General features: G+C 42.6%; 1 protein-coding gene across 1 annotated transcript in view; it reads left to right on the forward strand.

Annotated features, from left to right (window-relative positions):
* Positions 1–411: 411 nt before the first annotated feature.
* pde9ab (phosphodiesterase 9ab) overlaps positions 412–26,964 on the forward strand; it is a 28,053-nt gene continuing 1,500 nt past the window's right edge. The window contains exons 1-13 of the mRNA XM_067256872.1: positions 412–584; positions 1,305–1,375; positions 7,681–7,758; positions 8,164–8,207; positions 11,878–11,932; positions 12,074–12,144; positions 12,396–12,483; positions 12,709–12,790; positions 20,402–20,476; positions 20,591–20,677; positions 20,803–20,907; positions 23,162–23,244; positions 26,701–26,857. Of these exons, the coding sequence (XP_067112973.1) occupies positions 516–584; positions 1,305–1,375; positions 7,681–7,758; positions 8,164–8,207; positions 11,878–11,932; positions 12,074–12,144; positions 12,396–12,483; positions 12,709–12,790; positions 20,402–20,476; positions 20,591–20,677; positions 20,803–20,907; positions 23,162–23,244; positions 26,701–26,857 (1,065 nt within the window). The 5' untranslated portion in view covers positions 412–515. The remainder of the gene's footprint in view (positions 585–1,304; positions 1,376–7,680; positions 7,759–8,163; positions 8,208–11,877; positions 11,933–12,073; positions 12,145–12,395; positions 12,484–12,708; positions 12,791–20,401; positions 20,477–20,590; positions 20,678–20,802; positions 20,908–23,161; positions 23,245–26,700; positions 26,858–26,964) is intronic.

Here is a 26,964-nt window from a genome sequence, read left to right on the forward strand (position 1 = left end):
GGGATTATAGTAGGTTCTTCCTCAGGTTTCAATGTTGTGAGGACTTAACCACAGTTAATCTGCAGCAGTGTGTAAGGGAAAGGCTGTTGCATTTGGCAGTGATACAGGTACTGTAGTTTTAATTAAGCTTATTTTTTCATCCATTCCTTTGAAATGTACAATTACGTATGATTTAACAAGTTTTTTGTGTTTTTTTTGCTGGTAATTAATGTTGTATTTCAGTAATAATTATTCCAAATAATTATAATGTAAGTGTGTCTATTTCACACTTAAAATTTTTACTTAAAAGTAATTGCAGCAAACTGTTGAAAACATTCACACACAAAAACGAATGAATGTTATAGAATGAATGAATATATGAACTTTAAAATGTTAGTGAGATGATAAAAACAGATCCTTGGCTTACGTTAGGCTGTGGATTCAATCCAGTTCTTGTATTGGGTGGATAACAGGTGAGCATTCAGGGACCAGTAGGTGAACTACAATACAGGTGACCTTTGGGTCTGAAGGTCAGCATGGGTTCCAGTTCCTCATCATATGCGCCCAAAAAAATGTACCTGGATGTGGATGGGAAAGTGCAAAGGGTATGTGAACGTGATCTTTCTACCAGGGTTTTCCTGCAGCTTGGCCTACTAATGTAATGGTAACGTTCATTTGAACAATCGATCTGTGTGTTCAGCGTTGTTTTTCAGTAATGTGAGCTGTTTATTTTGGTTGTGTTAATTTGACCAATCAGATGAGTGATCTTGCTTGGAGCAGCGAAACAAGATATGAAAAGTAGATAATGTTGTTTTGAGGTCCAAATACCAGAATTAGTTTTGACATTGTAATTGTAGTAGTTTTATTCATAAGACATCCATGGAGTCTTGTTGATTTTTACATCTGTGACAAATGAGTAACCATAATTCACTGACTGAAGTTAACATTTTCTCAAGCCAATGTCTGTGGGTCAAATGTCAGGTCATGTTAAAAATAAAGACAAGAGGTGACGTGCGTCACAGGTGATTGTGACACAAGGGTTGAAGCGACACCTGGAGAGAACATGCCCCCTTCTCAGCAGTTGTTGACGGTTCATTCAGCCTGTTTGTGTAAACCCACTTCACCTTAATAACCTTAATAGGCGTGAAATGTGCTTTCTGTGCTTTTATTCACGCTACCATCATAATTCCAAAATTGTCCCCGGGTGTCCTCCAGTACAGTGTCTGCTTACAGTGTTAGTGCTTACAGTGTTTTAGTGTTCAGTATATTGTGCAACTACTAACGTACATAATGTTACTGAGAAAATATTTTTGATCTGTTTTCAGGTGATTTTCAGTCGGTACTGTAGCCCTTCTGACATCCGAGAACTTCTGTGCTCCTCTTCAAACATAGCAAGGTCTGTGGCATTTCTCTCTCAATCTCTTTTACTTTCTTACTCTATTTCTCTCTCACACACACACAGACATGCACTCACAACTAAATATAGCTGCAAGCAGCGATGTGGGTTCCTCTGCAAAATGGCAAAATATTATAAACATGTACACTGTTGAAGATGGAGAGTTGGACAACGAGAGCAAAAAACTACTTCATGTGTGGCCAACAACAATAGACTGAATGGGGATTTGAACTCATGAGCATAAGGTCACAAGTCAGTCTCTCTATCCTCTGCTACACACCAACTGTTGAGATTGTATGAGTAGAAAGGGCAGATTAAGAGCTTTGGTCAGCTTTGGGACAAAGGTTAAGAAACGGTTGACATTTCAACCAATGTGGACACTTACATAAATTCACCCCTTTCAGACATTTTGTATTGTATTTCTCATTCCATTTCACCCTATATAAAGACACATCTGCCCGCACACTATCCCCATCCATGCGGTTTCCCTCTCTCCCAGCGCAGGTCTTGCCAAAGCAGAAATGCTGCAGCAGCCGCATGAGGTTTAGATGTAGTCCAAAAACTACCTCCCACAATCAATACATATCAACCGCAACATTGTTTTCAAACTTTATCAAAAATGGCTTGAAAACCACGGATATTCACTTTCTTCTTGAGTAGATCTCAAGAATAGCCTCACCGGCAACTGGCTAGTGTACTGCCCACGTCCAGCTCCTTGCGAGTGTAGCCTCTGATAATAAAATAGCCGACTCTCTCTTCCGATTAAACTACACAACATGCACACTCTGGGTGACCAACAAGTTTATATTAACTAACAAACAATAGGTGCGTTCGACATGAACTGACTTCATGCAGCCGGCTGCAGGCGGCTGACTTGAAACAGTGAATTCTGGTTAGACTTTCTGTCCGACTTGAGACGGCACCGAGGCTAGGTCACTGTGACGTAGCCATCAAAGTACCATGAGATCTATTCGAGAACTGCCGGCTGTGTAGCCGAGCCAGAGAATGTCTAATATAGAGAGAACCATAGATATATATAAACACTAGATGTCTCGTCCGCGTTGCCCGACAACGGAGTCGAACGTCCGCACATGGCGGCCATCTTGCTACAGTCAACTCGCTCACCCATAACATTGTGTTGATGCTACATGTACTTTTTAAATGACCATAACTTGCTCAATTTTCAACCGATTTTGAAACGGTTTGGTTTGTTATCAACGTCAGAGATGTCGGTATGCCACTGCATACTTATGAATAATTATGTTATAAAAAAAATAGAATAGAAGTATGCAGTGGCATAAAGACATCTCTGACGTTGATAACAAACCAAACCGTTTCAAAATCGGTAGTAAAAAAATGCTGGTTTGTCCTTTTTCATCAATGTCCTCAAAAAAGCAGGCTAAAGAGCTACTGTGTCTGTGGGGTGACTGTCTCTGGAGGGCTGGCAGGCATGGGCAAGTAGGGCCTCCAGATCCTGTAAAAGTGAAGAAAGGATCCATGTCAGTTCAGTTGTGACAAAACGAATCTTTTTCCATCTACACTTGACATAAACTACAGTTTTGACTGTGAAATGCAGTGGCATTACTTGAGCTTGAATCCAAATGTGTTGACCCGATGGAGACCCATGCAAAGTCACTCAAAACACGGGTTCGATTCCAGGCTCTGGCAAGAGTATAGCTCTAAACTGGTCAAAACCAGTTAACACATCTGACAAAAGACCAGGGGCCCGTTCTCCGTACGTCGCTTATTACATCCGAGATCAAATGACACATCCAAGATGACATCATCTTGCTTATCATGATCTGGCTAATTCGGTTCTTCGAACACACTTGTTGTTTATGATTATTATAGCTGGATTGAGTTATACGTTGGTCTAAAAGGGGGTATGTATCAATAGTAGAAACCTTGATCAGCAACGCTGCTCACATAAGTCTATGGCTGCTCACCGTGGCCAAATGAGCGCCCTGTTTTTTCCGTAACAGAGCCAACAGAGCAACAGCTTGCTCGAAGCTTACTCCGAATTTGAAGATTTTATCAGAACGCCAGGGAACACCTCAAAGTCTGCAAAATCCAAGAAAGAGGGCTGGCAAAAAGTAGCAGACCAAATTAAATGTAGAGGAGTGACGCGTTTTATCGCTTATTACAGTAAGCTAGGCCTATGTTCTTTTTATTTTCATACTTTCATATTTTCATTTATCATCTTTAATGTCATATGATGTGGTTTCAACAAATGTATTATGTACATGACACCCTCACAAAAAAACGATAGGCTATCCTCTCAAAAAGTATAGGCTAGAATATTGCGCTGTGCTTAAGGAGCCTATCTATCACGCAATGAACGCAATTAATTCGGTTTCATGTTAAATTCTGCTAATTATTCTTGCACCTTCTGCAACAGGTTCCTGTAGTAAAAATGGACAAGACATGTCTGTGACAGACTTCCTGTATCACCTCTGCTTGTAAAGCCTCAATCTAATCGTGTTTACATAAATTAAACCTGCTCCCGAGCAGGTTTAAGTTACGGACCTGTTGCTATGACAGCAAGTCCAGGATGAGCTTCGAAGAACCGAACAATCCAAGATAATGACAAATCGTCAACAATCAAATTCAGCTAACTGAGTTAGCGACGTACGGAGAACGGGCCCCTGGTCGACCTTTGCCTGTAAACAGTGATTCTGACTGTCAGAGACCTTTAAATAGCCTGCTACTGAAATTGGCAAAACTAGCCTGGCTAACGTAGGTCGCTTTCTCAGGGCATATGACGAATGAAACAGGCTTGCCTTGAAAAATCAGATATAATGGCTATCTTTAGCAGGCCCTTGTCTACAAAAAGCAGTCCTCCCTGACGTTTTTGGAGTAGAATTGAGTGAAATACAAAATTGTTTACACACTGCAAGTGGGCGAGCCCAGAGCCATAGAAAAAGAGTTGCGACACTTCCATAGACTCCCATTGTTATCGAGGAATGCGGAAGTAAAGCGTGTCACATGCGACCTGTAGTTCCAAACATTGCATTTTCCACCGTTCAACCCCATTCATTTTCAGTGTCTCCGAAGCAAGTTAGCTGGTAAATTTATGAAAATCCTTAATTTTTTCATATTTTTACCACCACATATCAATTGCTATTAGTAGTATTTCATATAGCTAGTTTTAGATAAAGTTTATCGTAAGATTATAGCTTGTTTGATTCGAAACGCAGTTAGAGCTAGACTGTAGGTCTAGTATCTAACATAAGCAACACTTTTACTGAAGCTAGCTAGAGAGCACGTGTATCATAACCAGAAGTCAGTTGCCTTATAGTCTGTCAAATTAGTTCTCGTTATTGGTGTTCGTTGGCATACAAAGTAAGTCTTCTATATAGCTCTTATTTAGCCTAGTTAGTAGAGCTAGCAACAATGAATTGCAGATTAAGCGGTCACAAGCAAGTTAGCTGGTAAATTTACGAAAATCCTGCTTTTTTTCATATTTCGACCACCACTTATCAATTGTTATTAGTTGTATTTTATATAGCCAGCTTTAGTTAAAGTTTATCGTAAGCTTGTGAACGCTAGATTCTAAATGCAGTTGGAGCTAGACTATAGGTCTACGTAAGCAACACTTTTACTCTAGCGAGCTGTACATGTAGGAAGATCACCGGATTACTACAAACAAAAGGAGTGGAAGAACACTGGACATATTGTACAATAAAATGTTTTATTGAATGCAGTTGGTTGCCTTGTTTATTCTGTTCTATTTACCAAACTCCTTTCTTGTCTTGAGCAGTTGCTGGTGATAATGGTTATTCAACTTGCATCAAGTACTACAAATGTAAGTGTTGTTAATGTGGTAAATTGTAAGTGGGCTGATGAATAAAAAAACGTTTAACAAGTCCCATTTACTTCAACAGTCGAAGGTTAAACATTAAGTGGAACAATATAGTCCTCATTAGGCTACTGTTTGGTATGTACGGTACAGTACAGTTGGTACAGTATGGTAGCTAGCATAGCCATTTCTAGCTCTGCTTCACAATATTGCGTTATGTATTATACGTTCATGTAATACATACATGTTAATAAAGTATCAGACATACATGATACAACACACCAGTAACCAATTGACATTGCGAAAATGTCCGTGAATCGAGATAGTGATGCTGTCTGTCCCGCCGAAAACCATTCAAACAGGTTGACAGCAGTGGGAGTTTTGTTTAACTACAGCAAGCTACCGGAACTACGTGACAAAAAAAAGCTCTAGCTTTTTTCCTGTGTTTCACTGGCAGTGAGTGTTCACAATGTTGTATTTCACTCCATTCTACACCAAACACGTCAGGGAGGACTGCCTTTTGTAGATACGAGTCTGCTGAAGATAGCCAGAATATTAATATTTCCTGAGAAAGTGACTTCCGTTGGCCAGCTTCATTGAAAACCATTCAAACCGGTTGACAGCAGTGGGGTTTTTTGGAACTACAGCGAGCTACATGAACCACGTGATCACGTGTCGGCGAGATCAAAGCGTGTCGCAACTCTCTTTTTCTATGGCTCTGGGCGAACCGAGTCTGACTCAGAGGCTAACGTCAAAACAATGTACCCCCGGGACGCAGTATCTCTCCAATTGCAAGTCCACAAATCACAAAAATAATCGGAGCATCTGGCTAAAAGCACAATTCCCACATCTCCTAAAGACTGCCCTCCTCTACCTTTTTTGTGTAGACCTAACTGTAAAATGGTGAACTTATGAACATGACGCAACCAAAACATGGCTGCCGCCTAAGCCTATATGCGGTCTCCCTGGCGCACAGGCTTATAACAAAGACTTTCACGCCCCAAATCAAAATTCTGAGCCGACAGGTCTGTGGGGAATTGCTTTTTCTCCTCAAGGCTGCCCTCCTCGACCTTTTTGATGAACAATTCGCCGAGATGCAAAATGATTCACTAATTAAAAACACAGAGGAAAAAGTTAGAGCTACAGTAGCTACTTTTCGAGTTCGGTTTTCCGTCACTTCAGACTCACAATCTAAAGGTCTAAAAGTGCTAAAACCTTCACCATAATTCAAGAGTAGTGTACTTTCACGAACCCAATCATTGATTCTAGCTTAAAATGTGTAGAAATAGGACTTGCCGAACGTGGCTGCCTCCAACACATCAAGCGATTCCAGTTGAAAACAACAATGGCCGCCGAATAATCATTTATATTCGTAAAGGCGAGCTGCGATTGGAAGCGAAATGAAACAGGGGCTAAAAACCGAGGGTGGGGGCTTGGTCAGCACACAATTTCCAGAAAGGATGTGTGTGCATCACGCCAAGCTCACACGTGTGTCAAGTAGGGTGACCACCTGTCCCGCTTTGCGCTGTATCTCACAACATTTTCAATATGGGACGTGCGGGACAACGCAAAGCGTGACAGGTGGTCACCCTAGTGTCAAGGGGCAGGATGAGTCTGAGAATTTGGAGCACGCCCGCTGTGGAGCAATTCAATTGAATTCAATCATATATTGACATATCAAGGTGAAATTGCGTATGGTACTTCAGAATGATGTCATCTTGAAGGCACAAAGGTTTGAAAAACCATCAGTCAAAATTATATTTGATTTATTAACACAAAGATATTGTGGCAATGTGGACATTTACATAAATACACTTCTTTCAGTCATTTTGTATTGCATTCCTTATTCAATTTAACCCTATAGAAAGACATGTATTCTACAAATCTGTAACAATTTTCAAGTCGATTGGATCTATGGTTCATGAGGAGAAGGGTTTTGAAGGTTGTACCAAATTTGGACAGTACAGCAAAATCTATCATGGCGGACCTTATGGGTTCTTGAGGCTTTTTTGTTCCCTATGAGAAATAAGGCTTGTATACCAATTTTCAGGCATTTTGTAATAATGGGGCGCTGGGGAAATCACATAGACTTTGGGCGTGGCTTATAGCACCACCTATGGGCGTACATGGGCCATTAGCGGTCTGGGAGTAGTGAGTGACCTGGTGTATCATTGTGCCAAATTTGAAAAAATCGGGTCAAGGGCTTTTTGAGCCATTTAGCGGAGAAGAGGAAAAATAATAATAATAGGAATACTAACAAAAACAATAGGTTTCCTCCTACCGGAGGAACCCTAATAAACAATGTTAGCTCATTATGCTAGCCAACCAACATGACTCTTCCTGCTTGTGCCCTTGAGACTGCATTAGGGACCTTCTTGTCTTAAAGGGTCGTCCACAAATGTTTTTTTAATTCCATGATTTCCTTTTCCACTCAAGCATGCAGATATAACTGTCTCACAAAATCAGTCCATCATCCTGCTTTGATGCGTGTTTGGTTTATCCATAGGAACACTGCTATAATGCTGGTGGACTCAGAGGGAGCGCTTATTTCCATAGATCCAACCATGCCCACCAACACTCCAAAGTAAGAAAATGCTACTTTTATTAGTTTTATTTATAAAGTTTTTTTAACGTTAAATGTAAAAAAGTCTTATGACTGAAACTATAGGATAGACAGCCAGCATTTGCGTATCATTTAACTTACTGTCTGAAGCAAATACTGTCTAACTACACAATACGCTAACATTGCAGTTACACAGGGACTATGATGATTTGTTATGGTATTGTGGAATAGTTGTGACATGCTGAAGTAGATGTAAATATTCACCACTTGATAATGCCCCCATTCCAGGATCTATTTTGATTTTATGTTATAACATATGCCACTAAACCATAGTACCAAAACATAGTCATTGAAATGTACCAACTCGAAAGTTTGATGACTTTCTTTCAGGAAAATCACATCATATTTGTGTTTTTGTCTTTTCAGCTCCTTATACAAGGTAATGCCTCAGTCAGCTGGCCAGGTGGGGGGTAAGCAGAAACATTTATTAGGCACATTTTATTTGCTTTTAATGTATTATGGTTGGTATTTTTATACAATTATATTTAAATAAATATAGCTGCAAGCAGCGATGCGGGTTCAGGCAGGAGGACTCAGTATGACTTTACGAATACTTTATTTCCCACTATACAAAACACGATTGTACATTTGATTTGGCATTGTGGTTCTGCTCGCATCGGCTCCCTGCCGCATCCAACGAGACACCGTCTCGACCTCCGAGCAGAGAGCAGCGACGCATTCCCCCTGAAACAGGAAACAGAAAACAGAACCAAGGGTGGAGGCCGGGGAGGCGGAGGCAGCAGGAAGACTGAAGTCTATGTCGCACTAGCGATGCATATGCCGGGAACCCCTTATATACCCCGCCCTATTAGGAGGGAGTGCCCTGCGCATAAAATGACGCGTTGCTAGTGGCGCGCTATGTCTCACGTCCTCCTTCATGAACCAGCTCCGCTTGTTTCCTCCGCAAAATATTATAAACATGTACACTGTAGAAGATCGAGACTTGGACAACGAGAGCAAAACTACTTCATGTTTGGCCAACAACAATAGGCTGAATGGGGATTTGAACTCATGAGCATAAGGTTACAAGTCAGTCTGTCTGTCTATCCTCTGCTACACACCAACTGTTGAGATTTGATTAATATAAATGGCAGAGTATTACCTTTGGTCAGCTTTGGGACAAAGGTTAAGAAACGGTTGACATTTCAATGTCAAATTGCATGAAATTGCATATTGTACTACTTCCGAATGATGTCATCTCGAAGCCAATAAGGTTTGAAAAACCATCAGTCAAAATGATATTTGATTTATTGACACAAACATATTGAGGCAATGTGGACATTTACATAAATACACCCCTTTCAGACATTTTGTATTGCATTTCTTATTCCATTTCACCCTATATAAAGACACATCTGCCCACACACAACTTCCATCCATGCTATTTCCCTCTCTCCCAGCACAGGTCATCCCAAGGCAGAAATGCTGCGGCGGCCGCATGAGGTTTAGAGATAGTCCAAAAACATGCCTCCCACAATTGACACATTTTAACCACAGTACTCTTTTCAAACATTCCCCAAGATGGCTGTATAACCACAGATATTGTAACTCTTCTTGAGTTGATCTCTTTCAGTCAATGCACAATTAACAATAGTCATGTGGGCAACTGGGCTAGGGCAGAGCTCATGTTCAGCTCCTTGCGAGAATAGACTATGGCAGTACAGCAGCCGACTCTCTGGTCCCATTAAAATACACAACATGCACAAACAGGGTGACCAACAAGATTATATTAACTGAGAAACAATAACATTACAAACATCTAACTGAACAAACACAACAACTGAAATCCCTTGCACGGCTGTTGTAACTGCACTATGTTCCACAAGTCTTTGCCTATTTGACATACCGCACTGCATGCTGGGTACACAAGGGGCGCTGACGCTGATTATCTATCTGTGCTCCGACTTAGCTTTAGTCAGCTTTGGGACAAAGGTTAAGAAAAGGTTGACATTTCAAGGTGAAATTGCACATGGTATTTCAGAATGATGTCATCCTGTTTAACTAAACAGATAATCAAAATTATGACAGGCCAAAAGACTGGCTGGATTTGAACCTGTGACCTTGCTCCTTGCAGTGCACTGTCTTAGCCTACTGAGCTATTCTCAGTGTTGAGAACCAGTGTGGTCAGTTACTGTATAGAAAAGTAAGCTATTTGTCCTGTGGCAAGCATTATAAGATTTGGCTGAAGTTTAAACAGCTGTAATTCAGTGATCTTTTGAGATATCAAGGCAGGGGCAGGCAGGGCAGGCCAGGCCAGCTTGAATCCAAATGTGTTGGAGACCCATGCAAAGTCACTCAAAACACTGGTTCGATTCCAGGCTCTAGCAAGAGTATTTAGCTCTAATCAGAATCGGAATCAGAATTGGTGTTTATTCGCCATGAAAGTTTGCACAAACAAGGAATTTACTTTGGCAGGAGAGCCTACCTAGGCAGCCATTTTCGGCTAGAAAGTTACAGCATAACATGAGGAGAGGGGAGGAGAGAAAAAGGCAACCCCCAGACAATGCTCCTAGAGGAGTACAGTGTGGGAACAGGCAAAAACCTCAGCACATCAGCCTAACAACATTTACAAAAACACGTGACTTGCAACGGGGTGGGGGGGGGGGGGGGGTAGACAAGCAGCATCCGGACCTGCAGTCATGGTAGGCGCTGGACACAGACCCGCCAGCCACCCAAAACTGGTCAATATACACATCTGACCAAAGACCAGCTCGACCTTTGCGCGACCAAAACATGGCTGCCGCCTAAGTCTATGCGGTCTCCCTGGCACATAGGCTTATTACAAAGACTTTCACGCCCCAAATCAAAATTCTGAGCCGACAGGTCTGTGGGGAATTGCTTTTTCTCCTAAAGGCTGCCCTCCTCGACCTTTTTGATGAACAATTCGCCGAGATGCAAAATGACTCACTAATTAAAAACACAGAGGAAAAAAGCTAGAACTACAGCAGCTACTTTTCGAGTTTGGTCTTCCGTCACTCAGACTCACGATCTAAAGGTCTAAAAGTGCTAAAACCTTCACCATAATTCAAGAGTAGTGTACTTTCACGAACCCAATCATTGATTCTAGCTTAAAATGTGTAAAAATAGGACTTACCGAACGTGGCTGCCTCCAACACGGCTATCAGGCGATTCCAGTTGAAAACAACAATGGCCGCGCCAGGTGGTCACCCTAGTGTCAAGGGGCAGAATGAGTCTGAGAATTTGGAGCACGCGCGCTGTGGAGCAATTCAATTGAATTCAATCATATATTGACATATCAAGGTGAAATTGCGTATGGTACTTCAGAAGGATGTCATCTTGAAGGCACAAAGGTTTGAAAAACCATCAGTCAAAATTATATTTGATTTATTAACACAAAGATATTGTGGCAATGTGGACATTTACATAAATACACTTCTTTCAGTAATTTTGTATTGCATTCCTTATTCAATTTCACCCTATAGAAAGACATGTATTCTACAAATCTGTAACAATTTACAAGTCGATTGAATCTATGGTTCATGAGGAGAAGGGTTTTGAAGGTTGTACCAAATTTGGACAGTACAGCAAAATCTATCATGGCGGACCTTATGGGTTCTTGAGGCTTTTTTGTTCCCCATGAGAAATAAGGCATGTATACCAATTTTCAGGCATTTTGGAATAATGGGGCGCTGGGGAAATCACGTAGACTTTGGGCGTGGCTTATAGCGCCACCTATGGGCCTACATGGGCCATTAGCGGTCTGGGAGTAGTGAGTGACCTGGTGTATCATTGGGCCAAATTTGAAAAAATCGGGTCAAGGACTTTTTGAGCTATTGAGCCATTTAGCGGAGAAGAGGAAAAATAATAATAATAGGAATACTAACAAAAACAATAGGTTCCCTCCTACCGGAGGAACCCTAGTAATACGAATACTAACAAAAACAATAGGTTTCCTCCTACCGGAGGAACCTTAAATATGGCTATATTTACTTCATCTGGAATATACATTTACTCTCAAAGTTTAGAATAGGTAGGGGGGGAAAGCACAAACACAAAAATAGGAACAGAAAGAAAATACATTCGTAAATACATAATCAAATCCAATTTCTTCTTTGTCAGATAAGGAAGACATGTTCCAGAATGTTCTATCCCAAGTTGCTGAGCAGTTTAGCAGGTAATGCAACAGTTGTACTTGCCATTGCCCCTCAGCAGCTTTGAACATGTTAAAAATAAAACATTTCCTTGAGTGGAAAAAGCAACACAAGCTCTCCATGGAAATGTACAAATGCATTTTTCTTGTATTTTTTTCTTTTAGAGCTTTTAGGATCAACGAGTTAAAGACGGAGGTGACCAACAGACTGGCCATGCTGGAGAAGAGAGTGGAGTGTGAGTTAGGATGTTATTGTGGTATCTCTGATCAAGTATTAGTACTAGGACATGAACAGAAATCCATTTTTTCTTGTACAGCATGTCTTTTGATCAGTGACTCTTTAAGGTTTAAACTGCATCAGTGTTTCCATGTTGTCATGCTACAAACTATCATTAAAAGGAAATTCACCGAGGTTTGTCTCAAGGATCTACAAAAAATTGTTGTTTCACTTTTTACTCTGTAAACTAACAGTTTGTACATGTTTCAGTGGAAGGCCTGAAGGTCATTGAGATTGAAAAGTGTAAGAACGACCTGAGGAAACTGAGAGACGAGATGACTTCCAAGGGAGGAGCAAGGTCAGGGAAATCAAGATCTTTGTTGCTGTTTTGACCAACTTCACTATTTAAGTTTTTTCCAAGGTGATATGCAATAGGGTTACTAAACCTGCCATTATGTTTACTAAAACCGCCCTGTTACCATTTTTTAAACTCCTACAACCTTGAAATTAAAGGATTTCGTTTTCATCGTTTTCATAAGTTGTTACTTATTTATAAACCCCATGTCTCACCATCTGTTCTCAGGGTGACATGTGGCTGCAAATATAGCTTCACAGAAGATGGAAAGAAGCTGTCGCCAAGGCGTGACGTTCCAAACTACCCAAAGGTAAAATTCTGTTTAAAAAGACACTGCTACTGTGGTGACCATTTATCCTGCAGGAGTGTCCCATTTGTTAGTCACATTGTTGGCGTTGACTGGGGGTTCTTTGACGCTTGCCATATGAAATAAAGGAATAAAGGAGATCCAAAGAGGTCCAAGTACCGTTGTATGTGGTTGGTTTATTTAAATTTAACTTGTGGTTTGAAAATAAATAAATAAATAATGCCTTAGAGTACAAAGAGCAGCGAGGCCTATCCTCGACCAAACAAGCCAGCAGAATGCAAGGTCAAAAGCTGTGTGCTCCCAGTCAGCCGCACCTCCAACAGGTCACTCTCCTATTTAACGGCCTTTTGACCTGTAGAGGGCACAAACTCTCAGCCGTGTGAGGCAAATGCAAGCGTTAAAGAAACATATAAAATAAAACACAGAAATGGCTCCTACATAACCGGCCCCTAATTGTATTTGGTAAGCAAAACAATTACGAAATCAAATCAGAATGGGAGCCTTGAAATCATTACTTTTTCCATGTACTAATGTACCAAGCACATTAAAGAAAAGATAGAAAGTACAAGACCATTGGCGTCTTGAGTGTTCAAGGTTTGTCTTCATCACCCTTTAGTATCAAACAGAGCTTTGTGATGGGTCTTTTTATGATGCTGCTTTGGGTCTTGATTCTCACGGAGCGCACAAGTCCTTTCTAGTCAGGGAAAACTTCAACTATTCTTCCCACAACCCAGGAGCCTCTTGGTGCTGTTGGATCCACCACTAAAGTAACATCTCCGCACTGTTCCTTCTTTTGGTATTCCACTTTTGGCGCTCTTGGAGTAGTGTTAAATATTCTAGTGTCCAACGTCTCCAGAAGAGGTTGGACAAATATTGAACCTGCCTCTAGCGTCGTCTGGTGTAAAGGTCAGTCTTATCAAATGTACCTGGTGGGAGAGTTGGTTCTGCTTTGAGCAGTAAGAGATAATTTGGTGTGAGGGGGTGCAAGTCTTGAGGGTCAGTGGTGACTGTTGTGAGGGGCCGACTGTTCAAGATTGCTTCCACTTCACACAATATGGTCTGGAGTGCCTCCTCATCGATGCTCTGCTGTTTAAGAACAGAACAGAGGACTTGTCTGATTGATCTTATTAGCCTTTCCCATATGCCTCCATGATGGGATGCGCCTGGTGGGTTAAATGTCCACTCTATGCCTTGTTCTCTGAGTGTTTTTTGTATCTTGTCCTGGTTTGCTGTGGTCAATGCTCTCTGCAGTTCTTTCTTTGCGCCAACAAAGTTGGTTCCATTGTCTGAGCGTATGTGTTTTACTTGCCCCCTCCTACAAATGAAACGTCTCAGAGCATTGATACAGGCATTTGTATCTAAGGAGCTGGCCACTTCAATGTGAACTGCCCTGCTGGTCATGCAAGTGAATAACACCCCATATCTCTTCACCAGTGTTCTCCCTCTCTTCACTTCGAAAGGACCAAAATAGTCCACGCCGGTGTTGGTAAACGGAGGTAAATCAGGTTGAAGTCTTTCCTTTGGCAAGTCAGACATTTTCTGTTCTCCAACTCGAGCTTTGTGTCGTCTGCACACCACGCATCGAGTAAGAATCTTTCTGGCTGCTGAATTTGCATTGACAATCCAATATTTTCTCCGCAGTTCAGACAGCATGTGGTTTCTTCCACCGTGTCCTGTTACCTTATGCATGTACTGTAAAATCATTGTGGATACGTGTGAGTTTTTTGGGATTATGGCAGGACATCTTTTTTCTTCTCCTATGGTTACTTTGTTCAACCTGCCTCCCACTCTTAGTATTCCATCCTTTACATATGGGTCAAGTTTGTACAGTACACTTTTCCTCTTTATTTCAGGTGTCTTTGTTGCGAGCATTTCTATTTCAGTTGGAAAGAACTGAGATTGGGTAAGTTGAACGATGGCAGTTTCAGCTTTCTTCAAGTCTTCAAGACTCACCTGCTGGCCACTCAGTGGGTAAGCGGGCATGTCCTTTGTCTTACTCCTGGTAACCACCTTGTTCTCGCCCAGTTTTCTTTTTTGTGACAGTCCTTTTAAGGTTTCCTTTAGCTTCAGATACCATGCAACTGCAAGCTGAAGCTTCGTCTAGTCAGAAAAGTGTGTCATCAGTCTTTGTGTTGTGTTTTGTTCCTTTGCACAGATTGCATTCACTGTGTGTGTTCTTTTTAGCTCTGGGTCATCCAGTGCAAGTGAACTGGTTTCTTTGAAGCTGACAGGCCCTTGCTGTTGCTCTTGTTTCTCTTTCCTAAAATGTCTGGACCATGAAGCCATCTTTTGTTGTTTGTAAGTTTGTCTGCATTTTGGCCTCTTGTTGCATCATCAGCGGGGTTGGCTTTTGACTCAATGTACTTCCACTGTGATAACTCTGTTGCGTCTCTTATTGCTGCAACTCGATTGGCCACAAATGTTTTGTATCTGGAGTGTTCGTTTGCTATGTACTTTAGTACAGATTGGCTGTCTGTCCAGAACATGGAATGGTCTAAATGCAGCTGCAAACTAGATTTCAGCAGCTTGTCCACTTTTACAGCTAAAAATGCGGCAGCGAGTTCCAACCTGGGGATTGTCATCCCTTTGAGAGGAGTCACACGTCCCTTTCCCATGACAAAGGTGACATGGACAACGTTGTGGTCATTCACAAGCCTTAAGTAACTTACAGTTCCATAGCCTTGGTCACTTGCATCTGCAAAGTGATGTAATTGTGCATACATGACTGATCCAAATCCTTTAGGTTTAAAGCATCGTGGCACCTTGAAGTCTGAGATTCTAGTTAAGTCAGCTGCCCATCTCGACCACTGCTCACAGAGGCGGAGGGGTACTTCTGCATCCCAGCCTAGATTCATCTTACAGAGATCCTGTAGGAGGAATTTGGCTGTTAGTGTAAAGGGGGTCAGGAAGCCAAGGGGGTCGTAGATTGAACAGACCATTGACAACATTCCTCTTCTGGTGAGTGGCTGTTGTTTTGACTGAACCTTGAAGGTAAAGTTGTCACTCTCGACACACCATTGCAGACCTAAGGCCCTTTCAGTTGGAAGTTTGTCTTTGTCAAGGTCGAGATCCATCATCTCTTTGGCTCTATCTTCCACGCGAATGAAAGACAACACTTCTCTGCTGTTTGTAGCCCACTTCGAAAGGTGAAAGCCTCCTCTTTGGCAGACGGCTGTGATGTCAGTGATGAGTTGTATTGCCTCCTGGGCCGTGGGCACCGATTTCAACAGATCATCTACATAAAAGTTGTGCAGAACCGTATCTGTTACCTTTGACCTGAAGTGCTCTCTGTTGTCCTTAGCTGTTCTCCTGAGTGCATAGCTTGCACAGCTGGGGGATGATGTTGCCCCAAAGAGGTGGACAGTCATTCTGTGTTCCAAGGGAGGTTTTGATGTGTCTCCGTCTGGCCACCACAGGAACCTGAGAAAGTCAACATCACTGTCTGAGACTTTCACTTGATGGAACATGGCAGTGATATCCGCCATCAATCCTATTGGCTCCCGACGGAATCTGTTGAGCACATCTATAAGATTGTTGGTTAAGTCAGGCCCTTTGAGTAACTCCTCATTCAACGCTTTTCCGCAGAAGGATGCTCCACAATCAAATATGACTCTTAAGTTTCCTTTCTTTGGGTGGTAAACTCCGAGGTGGGGTAGGTACCACACCTCTCCATCCGTTCCAGTCAGCTGCCCCTTTGGCACAATTTCTGCGTATCCTTTGCTGATCATGTCAGTCATGAATGAGGTGTATTGTGCTTTGAATAGCTGGTTCCTATTGAATTTCCTTTTCAGGCTTTGGAGCCGTTGCTCTGCGTGGTTACGGTCATTAGGCAATGTGGCATGATCCTTTCTAAATGGTAACTTGAGACTGTAATGTCCATCCACCATTTTGGCCGATTCATCTGCGATTTTCAGAAACTGTTTGTCTATATCAAGTTCAAGTTATGGGCTATATCAAGTTATTCAACTGTTCCAGCACTACTGCCATGTAGAGCTAGCTTACATTTAGCAGACGCTCTTATCCAGAGCGACTTACAGTAAGTACAGGGATATTCCCCCCGAGGCAAGTAGGGTGAGGTGCCTTGCCCAAGGACACAACGTCAGTTGGCATGACCGGGAATCGAACTGGCAACATCGGATTACTAGCCCGATTCCCTCACCGCTCAGCCACCTGACTCCCTTGTCTTCAACGGACATTTCCTTCACCTCTTCGCATAGTTTCTCACTGAAGTCGGTATTGTAATGAGCAATCAGCATCTCCTCCTCGGTTGACTGTATGAGACTGAATTTCATTGTTAGATCCTGTCCCTACTGGGCCATTCACTACCCATCCAAGAAGTGTTTTCATTGCATACGGGCCATCTCCTTCGCTGTTTATGATTTGCCAGGGCTCTATTGCTTTGGGTGCATTTGTGCCTATCAGCAAGTCAATTCCTGCATCAATGGTGGAAATCTTGACATCTTTAAGATAAGGCCACTTTGATAGCGACTTCTGGTTGGGTATGTTACTCTTTGTTACAGGAATTTTTGTTTGTGTGTATGGCCAAGGTCGTCGCTGGAAAACAACTCCCCTGGAGAGCGCTGAAGCGAGACTATCTTGCTCCTCCCTTCCCCCCCCCCCACCGACATCTGTGGTTTGGTCTCTTCCCGGGTCATGACCAAGGATGTCTCCTGGCCAACACAATCTGCATAGGGAGAATCGGACTGTTGTGGCCTAGGTCGAGGGCGCCAACCCAGACCTACTCACACATTAACTTTCACCTACTACAGATATCACAACCCCCCCACCCCCATCCAACGCCTTCGCCTGCTTGTTTCCCCAGGGTGGCTGGCGGATCTGTGTCCAGCGCCTACCATGGCTGCAGGTCCAGATGCTGCTTGTCTACCCCCCCCCCCCCCCACTCCCCGTTGCAAGTATCGTGTTTTTGTAAATGTTGTTGTGCTTATGTGCTGAGGTTTTTGTCTGTTCCCACACTGTACTCCTCTAGGAGCATTGTCTGGGTGTTGCCTTTTTCTCTCCTCCTGTCTCCTCATGTTATGCTGTAACTTTCTAGTTGGCGCCGAAAATGGCTGCCTAGGTAGGCTCTCCTGCCAAAGTAAATTCCTTGTCTGTGCAAACTTTCATGGCGAATAAAAACCCATTCTGATTCTGATGTCTCTGGCAGAGTTATGAACCTGTTGTCATGAAGTCCACTTACTGGAAGTAAGTGGACTTCATGCAACGGCTCCAAAGCCTGAAAAGGAAATCCCTTGCAAAGCCTATGTCTGCATCTAGGAAGAGACATGTCTTAACCAGCTCTCTGGACTGACCAGATGTATATTGCTCCAGATAGTACAATTTATCCTTTGCATGTTCAGTTTTGCTCTCTATGATATGTTCAAATGAACTGATAAATGACCTGTAGTCAATTGGATCATTAGTAAAAACCTTCATCTCCTTTGGTGGCAAAGATGTTTTGTCCTGTTGCCTTATCAATGATGCTGTAATGTTGTTTTGCCTATGCAGAATGTCAGAGATGAGCCGTGTCTTGTTCTTCAGGAGAGGCCCTAGGTGCACCACCTTGGGACCGTTGCCTTGAGTGGGGTTGTGATGGACCCTGGGGGTGTAGAGTGGTTTGAGAGGGCTGTGTTCGATGAGGCTCATAAATGTGACTACGGGGTTGTGGCTGGGACTTTTGTTGACTTGGCTGGGCAGGGAATCTGTACAGAGATGGATCTGGCCAGAGGGGGGGCCGCACAGATGTAAGGAAATAAGGCTCTTCTGTGGCATGAAGGGGGAGTCAGGTGGCTGAGCGGTGAGGGAATCGGGCTAGTAATCCGAAGGTTGCCAGTTCGATTCCCGGTCATGCCAACTGACGTTGTGTCCTTGGGCAAGGCACTTCACACTACTTGCCTCGGGGGAATGTCCCTGTACTTACTGTAAGTCACTCTAGATAAGAGCGTCTGCTAAATGACTAAATGTAATGTAAGTTGCATTGGTTGAGGGGCAAGGGCATGTGATTTAAGTCTAACACTCACATCTTGCGTTCCTTTGCCATGCCTCTTTTCAACTTTTGGTTCCATTCTAGTAAATGCCTTTGTCCCCTCTAATCGGAGTGCTTTCTCCAAATGCTCATTCATTCCGTCTCTCTGTGAAACACCACTTTTCGGTCACTTAATATATCGAGTTTGGCGTTAGCTGCATCTAATTCGCTTTGGACAGCTAACATTTCCTCTTGTTTTCTCAATTCTTCTTGTCTTTGAGCCAATTCTGCTTCCTCGCTCTCTATGGCGTGCCTTTCTCTAAGAGCAGCCAATCGAACTTCTAGCACAGCCTTCTCCGCTGCTGCGCGACCCAACGCGGAGGAGGTTGAAGAGACGTTTGATCCCCCATCATCTGATTTCCTTGCATGAGTTGCAGAAACACTGTCCTCTGGATTTACGTCCTCTTTATCGTCATCTAAATACCCTTCTTGGTCCCCTAGCCATGCATTCACTTCCAACACGAACGATTCATTCGTCTTTTTCTTAGGTTGATACCACAATATATCAGATTTGCGTTCCTTTTCCGACGTTACATGCCGGTACTCCTTATGACTAGCTTTAAACTCATCCAATAAGTCGCCGTATCGTGCGGCATTTTCCATTACTTGTTTTATGTTTGACAGGTCATTCATCAATTCTTTGATAATGTTCATCTTGCGTGTAAGCAGTCCGAGCTTTATCATTCTGGAGGTACGCAAATCCTTTGCGGTTTCAGTTTCCTCCAAATCAGTTTGCACATTTTTGTATTCAGGCTTACTGTTTTCATCCGCCATTGTTTAACAAAAAAGGGATTCATCTTCTCAAAATCAAAGTGTCCTTTCCAAAATATATCATCGCTCCTTTGCAGTTAAATTAACAAGCAGCGCTTAAACTCTCGTCTAGTAACTTAAAGTCTGATCAAACTTGATTCAAAGGTAATCCATAATTCGAACAAAAATGTTATCTAACCAATTCGTACTAGCTTTGGCACCTAGAGCTCTTTATCCAACAGAGGCCCATACAGTTTCGGCTTTTGTTTGCGCCGGCTTTCCTTTGTTCCTTTGCGGCCTGTACCTGGCGTGGCTTTGGGGCTCCAATCCTCGTAGTCCACAGGGTTGTCCGGATCCAAAAGCGAGCTTTTGACTAATGTGGTGACCATTTATCCTGCAGGAGTGTCCCATTTGTTAGTCACATTGTTGGCGTTGACTGGGGGTTCTTTGACGCTTGCCATATGAAATAAAGGAATAAAGGAGATCCAAAGAGGTCCAAGTACCGTTGTATGTGGTTGGTTTATTTAAATTTAACTTGTGGTTTGAAAATAAATAAGTAAATAATCCCTTAGAGCACAAAGAGCAGCGAGGCCTATCCTCAACCAAACAAGCCAGCAGAATGCAAGGTCAAAAGCTGTGTGCTCCCAGTCAGCCGCACCTCCAACAGGTCACTCTCCTATTTAACGGCCTTTTGACCTGTAGAGGGCACAAACTCTCAGCCGTGTGAGGCAAATGCAAGCGTTAAAGTAACATATAAAATAAAACACAGAAATGGCTCCTACAGCTACACTGTCATGGTGGACAGAAGAAACACCACTAACTGTTTGTCCATTTGTCTACAGTACAATCTATCTCAGGAGACCATTGAAGCCCTTAAGAAGCCAACATTTGATGTCTGGCACTGGGAACACAATGAGGTTGGAGTTCTCTCATTCCTAAAACAAACATCATGTGTATTAAGGACCAAGATATGCCAGACACATTTTATGTTCTGACGAAACTTGTGTTTACTATGTATCTCCAATGTGTAGATGTTGAGTTGCTTGGAGTACATGTACCACGACCTCGGCCTTGTCAAAGAATTCAACATGAACCCCATCACACTCAAACGATGGCTGGTAAGATTCAGCATTATATAATTTAGTCTATCAAAACAGTATACAGTATAGTACTGATTTAGAGTCACGGTGTGACACATCTGGTTATTACATGGGAACAGTGCATTTCTCATTCTGTGTTTCAGCTGGGCATCCAGGAGAATTATCGCAGCAACCCTTTCCATAACTTCCGCCACTGCTTCTGTGTCAGTCAGATGATGTATGGGATGATCCACCTCTGTAACCTCCAGGTGAGGATACAGGACAGACAGTATTGTCTGTTTTGTAGATGTGGTATGTTGTGTCTTAATTGCCTGCTTATCTGATTTTATGCACTTGCATGTTTACATGTGTATCGAGTAATCGATACACATACCCAATCATCACCTCCCATGGCTTCTCCTACCACTGCTACGCTGACGACACGCAGCTGTACCTGTCGTTCCCCCCGACCGATCCGGGGATCTCAGCTAGGATTGAGGCCTGCCTCACAGACATCTCCGCCTGGATGACCGAGCACCACCTCCAGCTGAACCTCGCCAAAACAGAACTTCTCATCATCCCGGCTAAACCCTCCATCTCCCACGATCTCTCAATCACCCTGGGATCTGCGACGGTGACCCCTTCATCCTCTGCCAGGAACCTTGGGGTTACCATGGACGACGAGCTCTCCCTCACGGCCCACATTGCTGCGGTCTCCCGGTCGTGTAGATTCACCCTCTACAACATCCGGAAGATCAGGAGATACCTGTCTGAGCACTCCACCCAGCTGCTAGTCCAAGCACTCGTCCTCTCCAAGTTGGACTATTGCAACTCTCTGCTCGCTGGTCTCCCAGCATGTGCAACCCGCCCTCTTCAGAGGATTCAGAACGCGGCGGCCCGCCTGGTCTACAATCTACCCAGATGCTCCCATGTTACCCCGCTCCTCATCTCTCTCCACTGGCTACCTATCATGGCCCGTATCAGATTCAAGACCCTGGTATTGACCTTCCGAGCAGTGAACGGGACTGCACCCGTCTACATCAAGTCTCTCCTGCAGCCTTACACCCCCACCCGCCACCTACGGTCTTCTTCAGACAACCGCCTGGTGGTCCCACCGCTCAAGACCGCCCGGTCCCAACACAAGCTCTTCTCCTGTCTGGCCCCCCAGTGGTGGAATCAACTCCCCACCTCCATCAGAGACACTGACTGTCTCTCCACCTTCAAGAAAAGGCTCAAGACGCACTTGTTCCGGGAGTACAACGGTACTTAGGAACGGTTCGCTTGACCCGATGTTAGTTTCCTCAAGGATCACAATGACTCTTGCTTAGAGACTTGTTGCTCTTGTGGTTAGTGGTAACTGATTTAAATTTTTGGTTCTCACTGTGATATATTGTTTTATTACTGTTGCTTGCTTTTTCCCACAGGTACACTTGCACTTATAGCTGTTCATGTTGTTTGGTTGTGACTTGTTTAACTACATGCTCTTATGGTTCTTCCCTTTGGCACTTACTTTGGTTGTTCACAATGTGTGCTTCATGTTTTGGCTACTCGCAATGTTTTTTGGCTATCTTGTTGTTATGATCAGTGACCTATGCACTTTGTAAAGCTCTCTCTTGGAAGTCGCTTTGGATAAAAGCGTCTGCTAAATGAATAAATGTAAATGTAAATGTAAATGAGTAAGTGTTTGAGAGTATGTGTCCATTTGTGACTTTGAGTGCTGTGTGTGTGGGGGCTTGTTGAACAATTTGTGTGAGGATAAGAAATGTCCACAAGAATAGTAAAACAAGGCAAAATGTAAAAGATTGTATTTTTTCCCCTTACCTGTATTGGTATTTATCCATCCAAATGTTTTTTAGTGTGAGTTGCCGAGTTTTGGAGATATGGGCTGTCGAGATGTCTGCCTTCTCTCGAATATATTGGAACTGGATTGAGCTAGTCATGTGGTACTCAAAGTCCCCCCCCCCCCCCAGGGTGCGAATTACGGGAGGGTTTGGGTGGGTCTGACCCTCCTAATTAAGACTTGGACCCCCCCAAAAGAGGTAAAAACAACAGGTCGGGGTGGTTGATACATGCTCTGGAGAAGAAGTTGACCCCCCCCCCCCCATTGTCATTGTATAATTCGCACTCTGCCCCCCCCCCCCCCCCCCCCCCCCATGACCTGGTTACTCAAGATAATCTACAGATCTTGTTGAGAGCAGTTACATGTAACTATTGTCTTTCTACCAAACTACACCCACCAACCGTATCACGAGAAAGGAGCACAAGCCACTCATCCATGGGGAGATGTACTCACGGTTGTCAGTTGAAATTTGGTAGAAAGAAAATAGATGCTAATATCTCCAAAATTCTGCAACTCACACCAAAACAATCTAGATGGATGGATAGCACTACATTTTGGGGTGAACTGTCCCTTTAAGGTTAGGGCTAAATTCAGGTGTTAGGGGATACAGATTTTGAATGGTACTGAATTGTGAGTCCCCACAAGAATAGCAAGAGAAACTTTTATTTGTGTATGTTTCTCAGGAGAGGCTGACCATGACTGACATGTGCATCCTCATGACAGCTGCTGTGTGTCATGACCTGGACCACCCTGGCTATAACAACACGTAAGTCAAATAAAAATGTAAAAACAACTAGAAAGTGCATTTCCTGCAGAAAATGCGTTGGAATGATGAAAGATGAATTTATTTATTTTTAATTGCTGAAAATACAGAAATTAGAAAATACATTTTTTTTTTTTTTATGAATTTCAAAAATGTGAGTCACACAAAAGAGGCAGTGTGGAAGCTGAACTGCATCATCTAACAAAGCTAAGTGCTTAAATACAATGCGGGAGAATACGTTTGAACGTTGTGAAGCAATCGAAGAAATAGTTGAATTTCAAGAGGCAGTGTGGAAGCTGAACTGCATCATCTAACAAAGCTAAGAGCTTAAAGATCCTGTAAAGTGGAATTAAAAATGAGTTTCAAGTTCACCACACCACAGAATAATGTGTTATTAACTACCCATCCAAATTCGAATGAAAAAAAACACAGACAAGTATGTTAAATTAGGCTTTGAAATCGTAAGAAAATCAGCAGTCTTCTCTGTTCGAGACTGGGGGGGCGTATCGCCTGAAGGAGCTGAAGCTCGGCCCCCTCTCTCAAGTAAGCTACCTACGACCCAGATAATGGACGCTACGTCAAGCCGAACAAAACAGTATAGAATTAGAATGTATTTGTTCAATGAGTGAAACATACAGATGCATATAAATGAAATATTCCCCTGAGCTGTAACACAGGAGTAAACATTTACAGCAGAGACAGCAGACAGTGAGCTCTCCAACTACTTCTAGCACATTAGCTACCATTTCACCAAAATACCATCATTCTACACCGAGTAGGCTAATATCAAGTTAGCGGTTTGCACTAATTATAGCAGAGATACCTCTGGAAAAGTTATCTAGTATAATTATAACAAGCACATAGAACTGAGTGATGAACTGCTGGCGGCGGTGGATGGTCCAGGTGCGACCAGAGGATGAACGGCCGGGGGGGGGGGGGCGATGCTCGGTACGGCTCCGCGCTGCAAGAGAAGCCATGTGTTGGTGAACCCCGTCTGTCTCTGGTCCATGTTAAAACTGTCCGCCGTGAAATGGTCAGTGGCGCAGAGGCGGCTGTTGGAGTTTATCCGAAGCTTTCCATGAGCTGCCTCTTCACAAATTCTATCCACCTATTTTTCCTTTCATTATCAACAGGGAACTTAAATGGCGTTGCAGCGCAGCTGGAGTTCTTGCATCCAGGGAAGATGCAGTTGCGGGTGGTGGGAGACATCCTGAAGCTAGCTAGCTAGCTGATGTAAGCTACAATAACAGTACAGCAGGAGGAGCCATTCAGTGACCTGACGTAGATGGGGCGAAATGACATAGATAGGGCATTTTTTGGCTCCGCCCATTAAAACCTGATCTGAAAACGGAAGAGAAACTGTTCTTCGGTCTAACTCCACATTTCAGTGCGACAAAGTTTTAGCGCTTTGCACATGCTTTCAGGAACTCATTTCACACGTATATAATGTACTTAGAAGCAAAACATGGAATTTACTTTACAGGATCTTTAAATAGCCTACAATGCGGGAGAAGCTGAAAGCTGAACTGTTAAACAGAAGAAAAAGTAGGCTAGCTAGTCGTAACAAAAATATTATAGTTTTAACAGCTGAAATTATAGTTGGGATCGTAATAGCGTTTACTCGGCTTTCTCAGTAGGATTCAATGTGTTGATTGCCTACAGGAAGACACGGCGACACTTTGTTGCAGAAGGATGATGGTGCAAGTTTTGTCCGTGGAGCATACAACGATTAATAAAAAGACACATGTAAACGGAGTAGCTTAATCGTATTATTGGCATAAAGCGACAATTGCTAGTAATCGGATTTCTCATGGTCAAGTGAACGCACTCAATGGCGTAGTAGAACAAAACAGTTTCATTAGCAATAGTAGTAAAAGAGATATTAGCAGCACCTGCAGAGTCACCTCTTGTAAATTGTATTAGGTTGAAATACTATCAAACTCTGTCTTGTGACTCCACTAATACCAATCACCTGTGTGAGAGACTGAGTGGTGCGTGTCTGTCGTTGCCACGGTGATGGTGCAGCTATGATTGCTAACGCGCTGAGGGCAGAGAATAACAGAAATGTAGCTAGAATCCACACCTCAAACAAGTTAACCTAGACGCAAAACTATACGTCCAATCCAAAAAATAAGGATATTTTCCGAGACCCAAGACTCTGCCGAAACCAGAGATGTCCTTTATAATTCTGTGCGGTCAGAAATACGACTCTACCGGCAGTTTCAAAATCTTCTTTTTGCTTTCTCTGACGATTTTGTCACCAGATTTTCATGTCTCTATGGGGCGAGAGTTGGACTTTGTTTCGCTTTCGTGGGGCTCTGAACTAATGTGTACGTCTGTTGGAGTCAACAGACAACTGTCTACGACCAGCACAAATTTAGCTATCTATTGATCCAAAAACAAAGCATGAAGAGCGAAAATTGTGGCAATGCTGGCAAACTATAAATATTTTTTCAACAACATCCGAAGCTCCCATCCACTCTAAGCGTTTCAGTCTGCACTCTAGGCTTTCACGTACACACCCATGTAAATCTCAGTAACGGTTTGAAAAAGTCATGAAACATAATCAGTGATATTGAAAAAAGTTGATTAGATTTACATTTATTCATTTAGCAGACGCTTTTATCCAAAGCGACTTCTAAGAGAGAGCTTTACAAAGTGCATAGGTCACTGATAATAACAACAAGATAGCCAAAAAACATCGCGAGTAGCCAAAACATGAAGCACACATTGTAAACAACCAAAGTAAGTGCCAAAGGGAAGAACCATAAGAGCATGTAGTTAAACAATTTACAATTAAACAACATGAACCGCTATAAGTGCAAGTGTACCTGTGGAAAAAAGCAAGCAACAGTAATAAAAACAATATATCACAGCGAGAACAACATTAGATATCAAAAAGCTGAATTATTTAAAAATATAGGTTTTGTCAACATTTTTAAGTTTAAATGGTGGCTCTACTTGAAAGATTGAGGAAGAAGAAGGATTTGGAAGTTGAAGAAGTTTAAAGAAGTCTGAGAGGAATTGAAAGAACTCCATTGGAAACCCATGTTAAAAATATTATGAATATTGATTTAGATTAATTCAAGCATAAGAGGTACAAAGCTGAAAATAAATATCAGTCATAGCCTGAAACGGCTGAATTTTTTGATAGCTGAACGGTTTTAATAGCTGAAGATTTGAAGGCGCTGAAAGGTGTCGCGGAAGAAATAGAATAATAATATTAAGAAGTTGAATAAAGATTCAAAGAATAATACTTGGAATGCTGAAGCAGCATTCCAACAATTAAAGTCTGTTTTGCTTGAAGCAATACTTTTCCTATTTACTAATATTGCAAGTAAAGTCATTTTAATAGCATTGCTATCTTAACACAAAGTTATCCTCATCAGATATCCATGCAGTCAAAGCATATTGTATTAGCTAGATGCTATCAGGAAATTGTTGACTGTATGTTGCCAGGTACCAGATCAACGCTCGTACAGAGCTAGCGGTGCGCTACAACGATATCTCTCCCCTTGAGAACCATCACTGCGCAGTGACCTTCCAGATCATCTCTATGCCTGAGTGTAACATCTTTGCTAACATTGAGTTAGAGGCCTTCAAGCAAATACGCCAGGTTCATTCGTGGCTCCTTCACAGTCACACAGATAACATTCATAGTGTTGTTAACATTAATAATAAAACATTGGGCTGGGACAGGTATGTTAATTTTTTTGTCATTTT

This window comes from Osmerus mordax, chromosome 19 (assembly GCF_038355195.1).
Source record: "Osmerus mordax isolate fOsmMor3 chromosome 19, fOsmMor3.pri, whole genome shotgun sequence".
NCBI classification, from domain to species: domain Eukaryota; kingdom Metazoa; phylum Chordata; class Actinopteri; order Osmeriformes; family Osmeridae; genus Osmerus; species Osmerus mordax.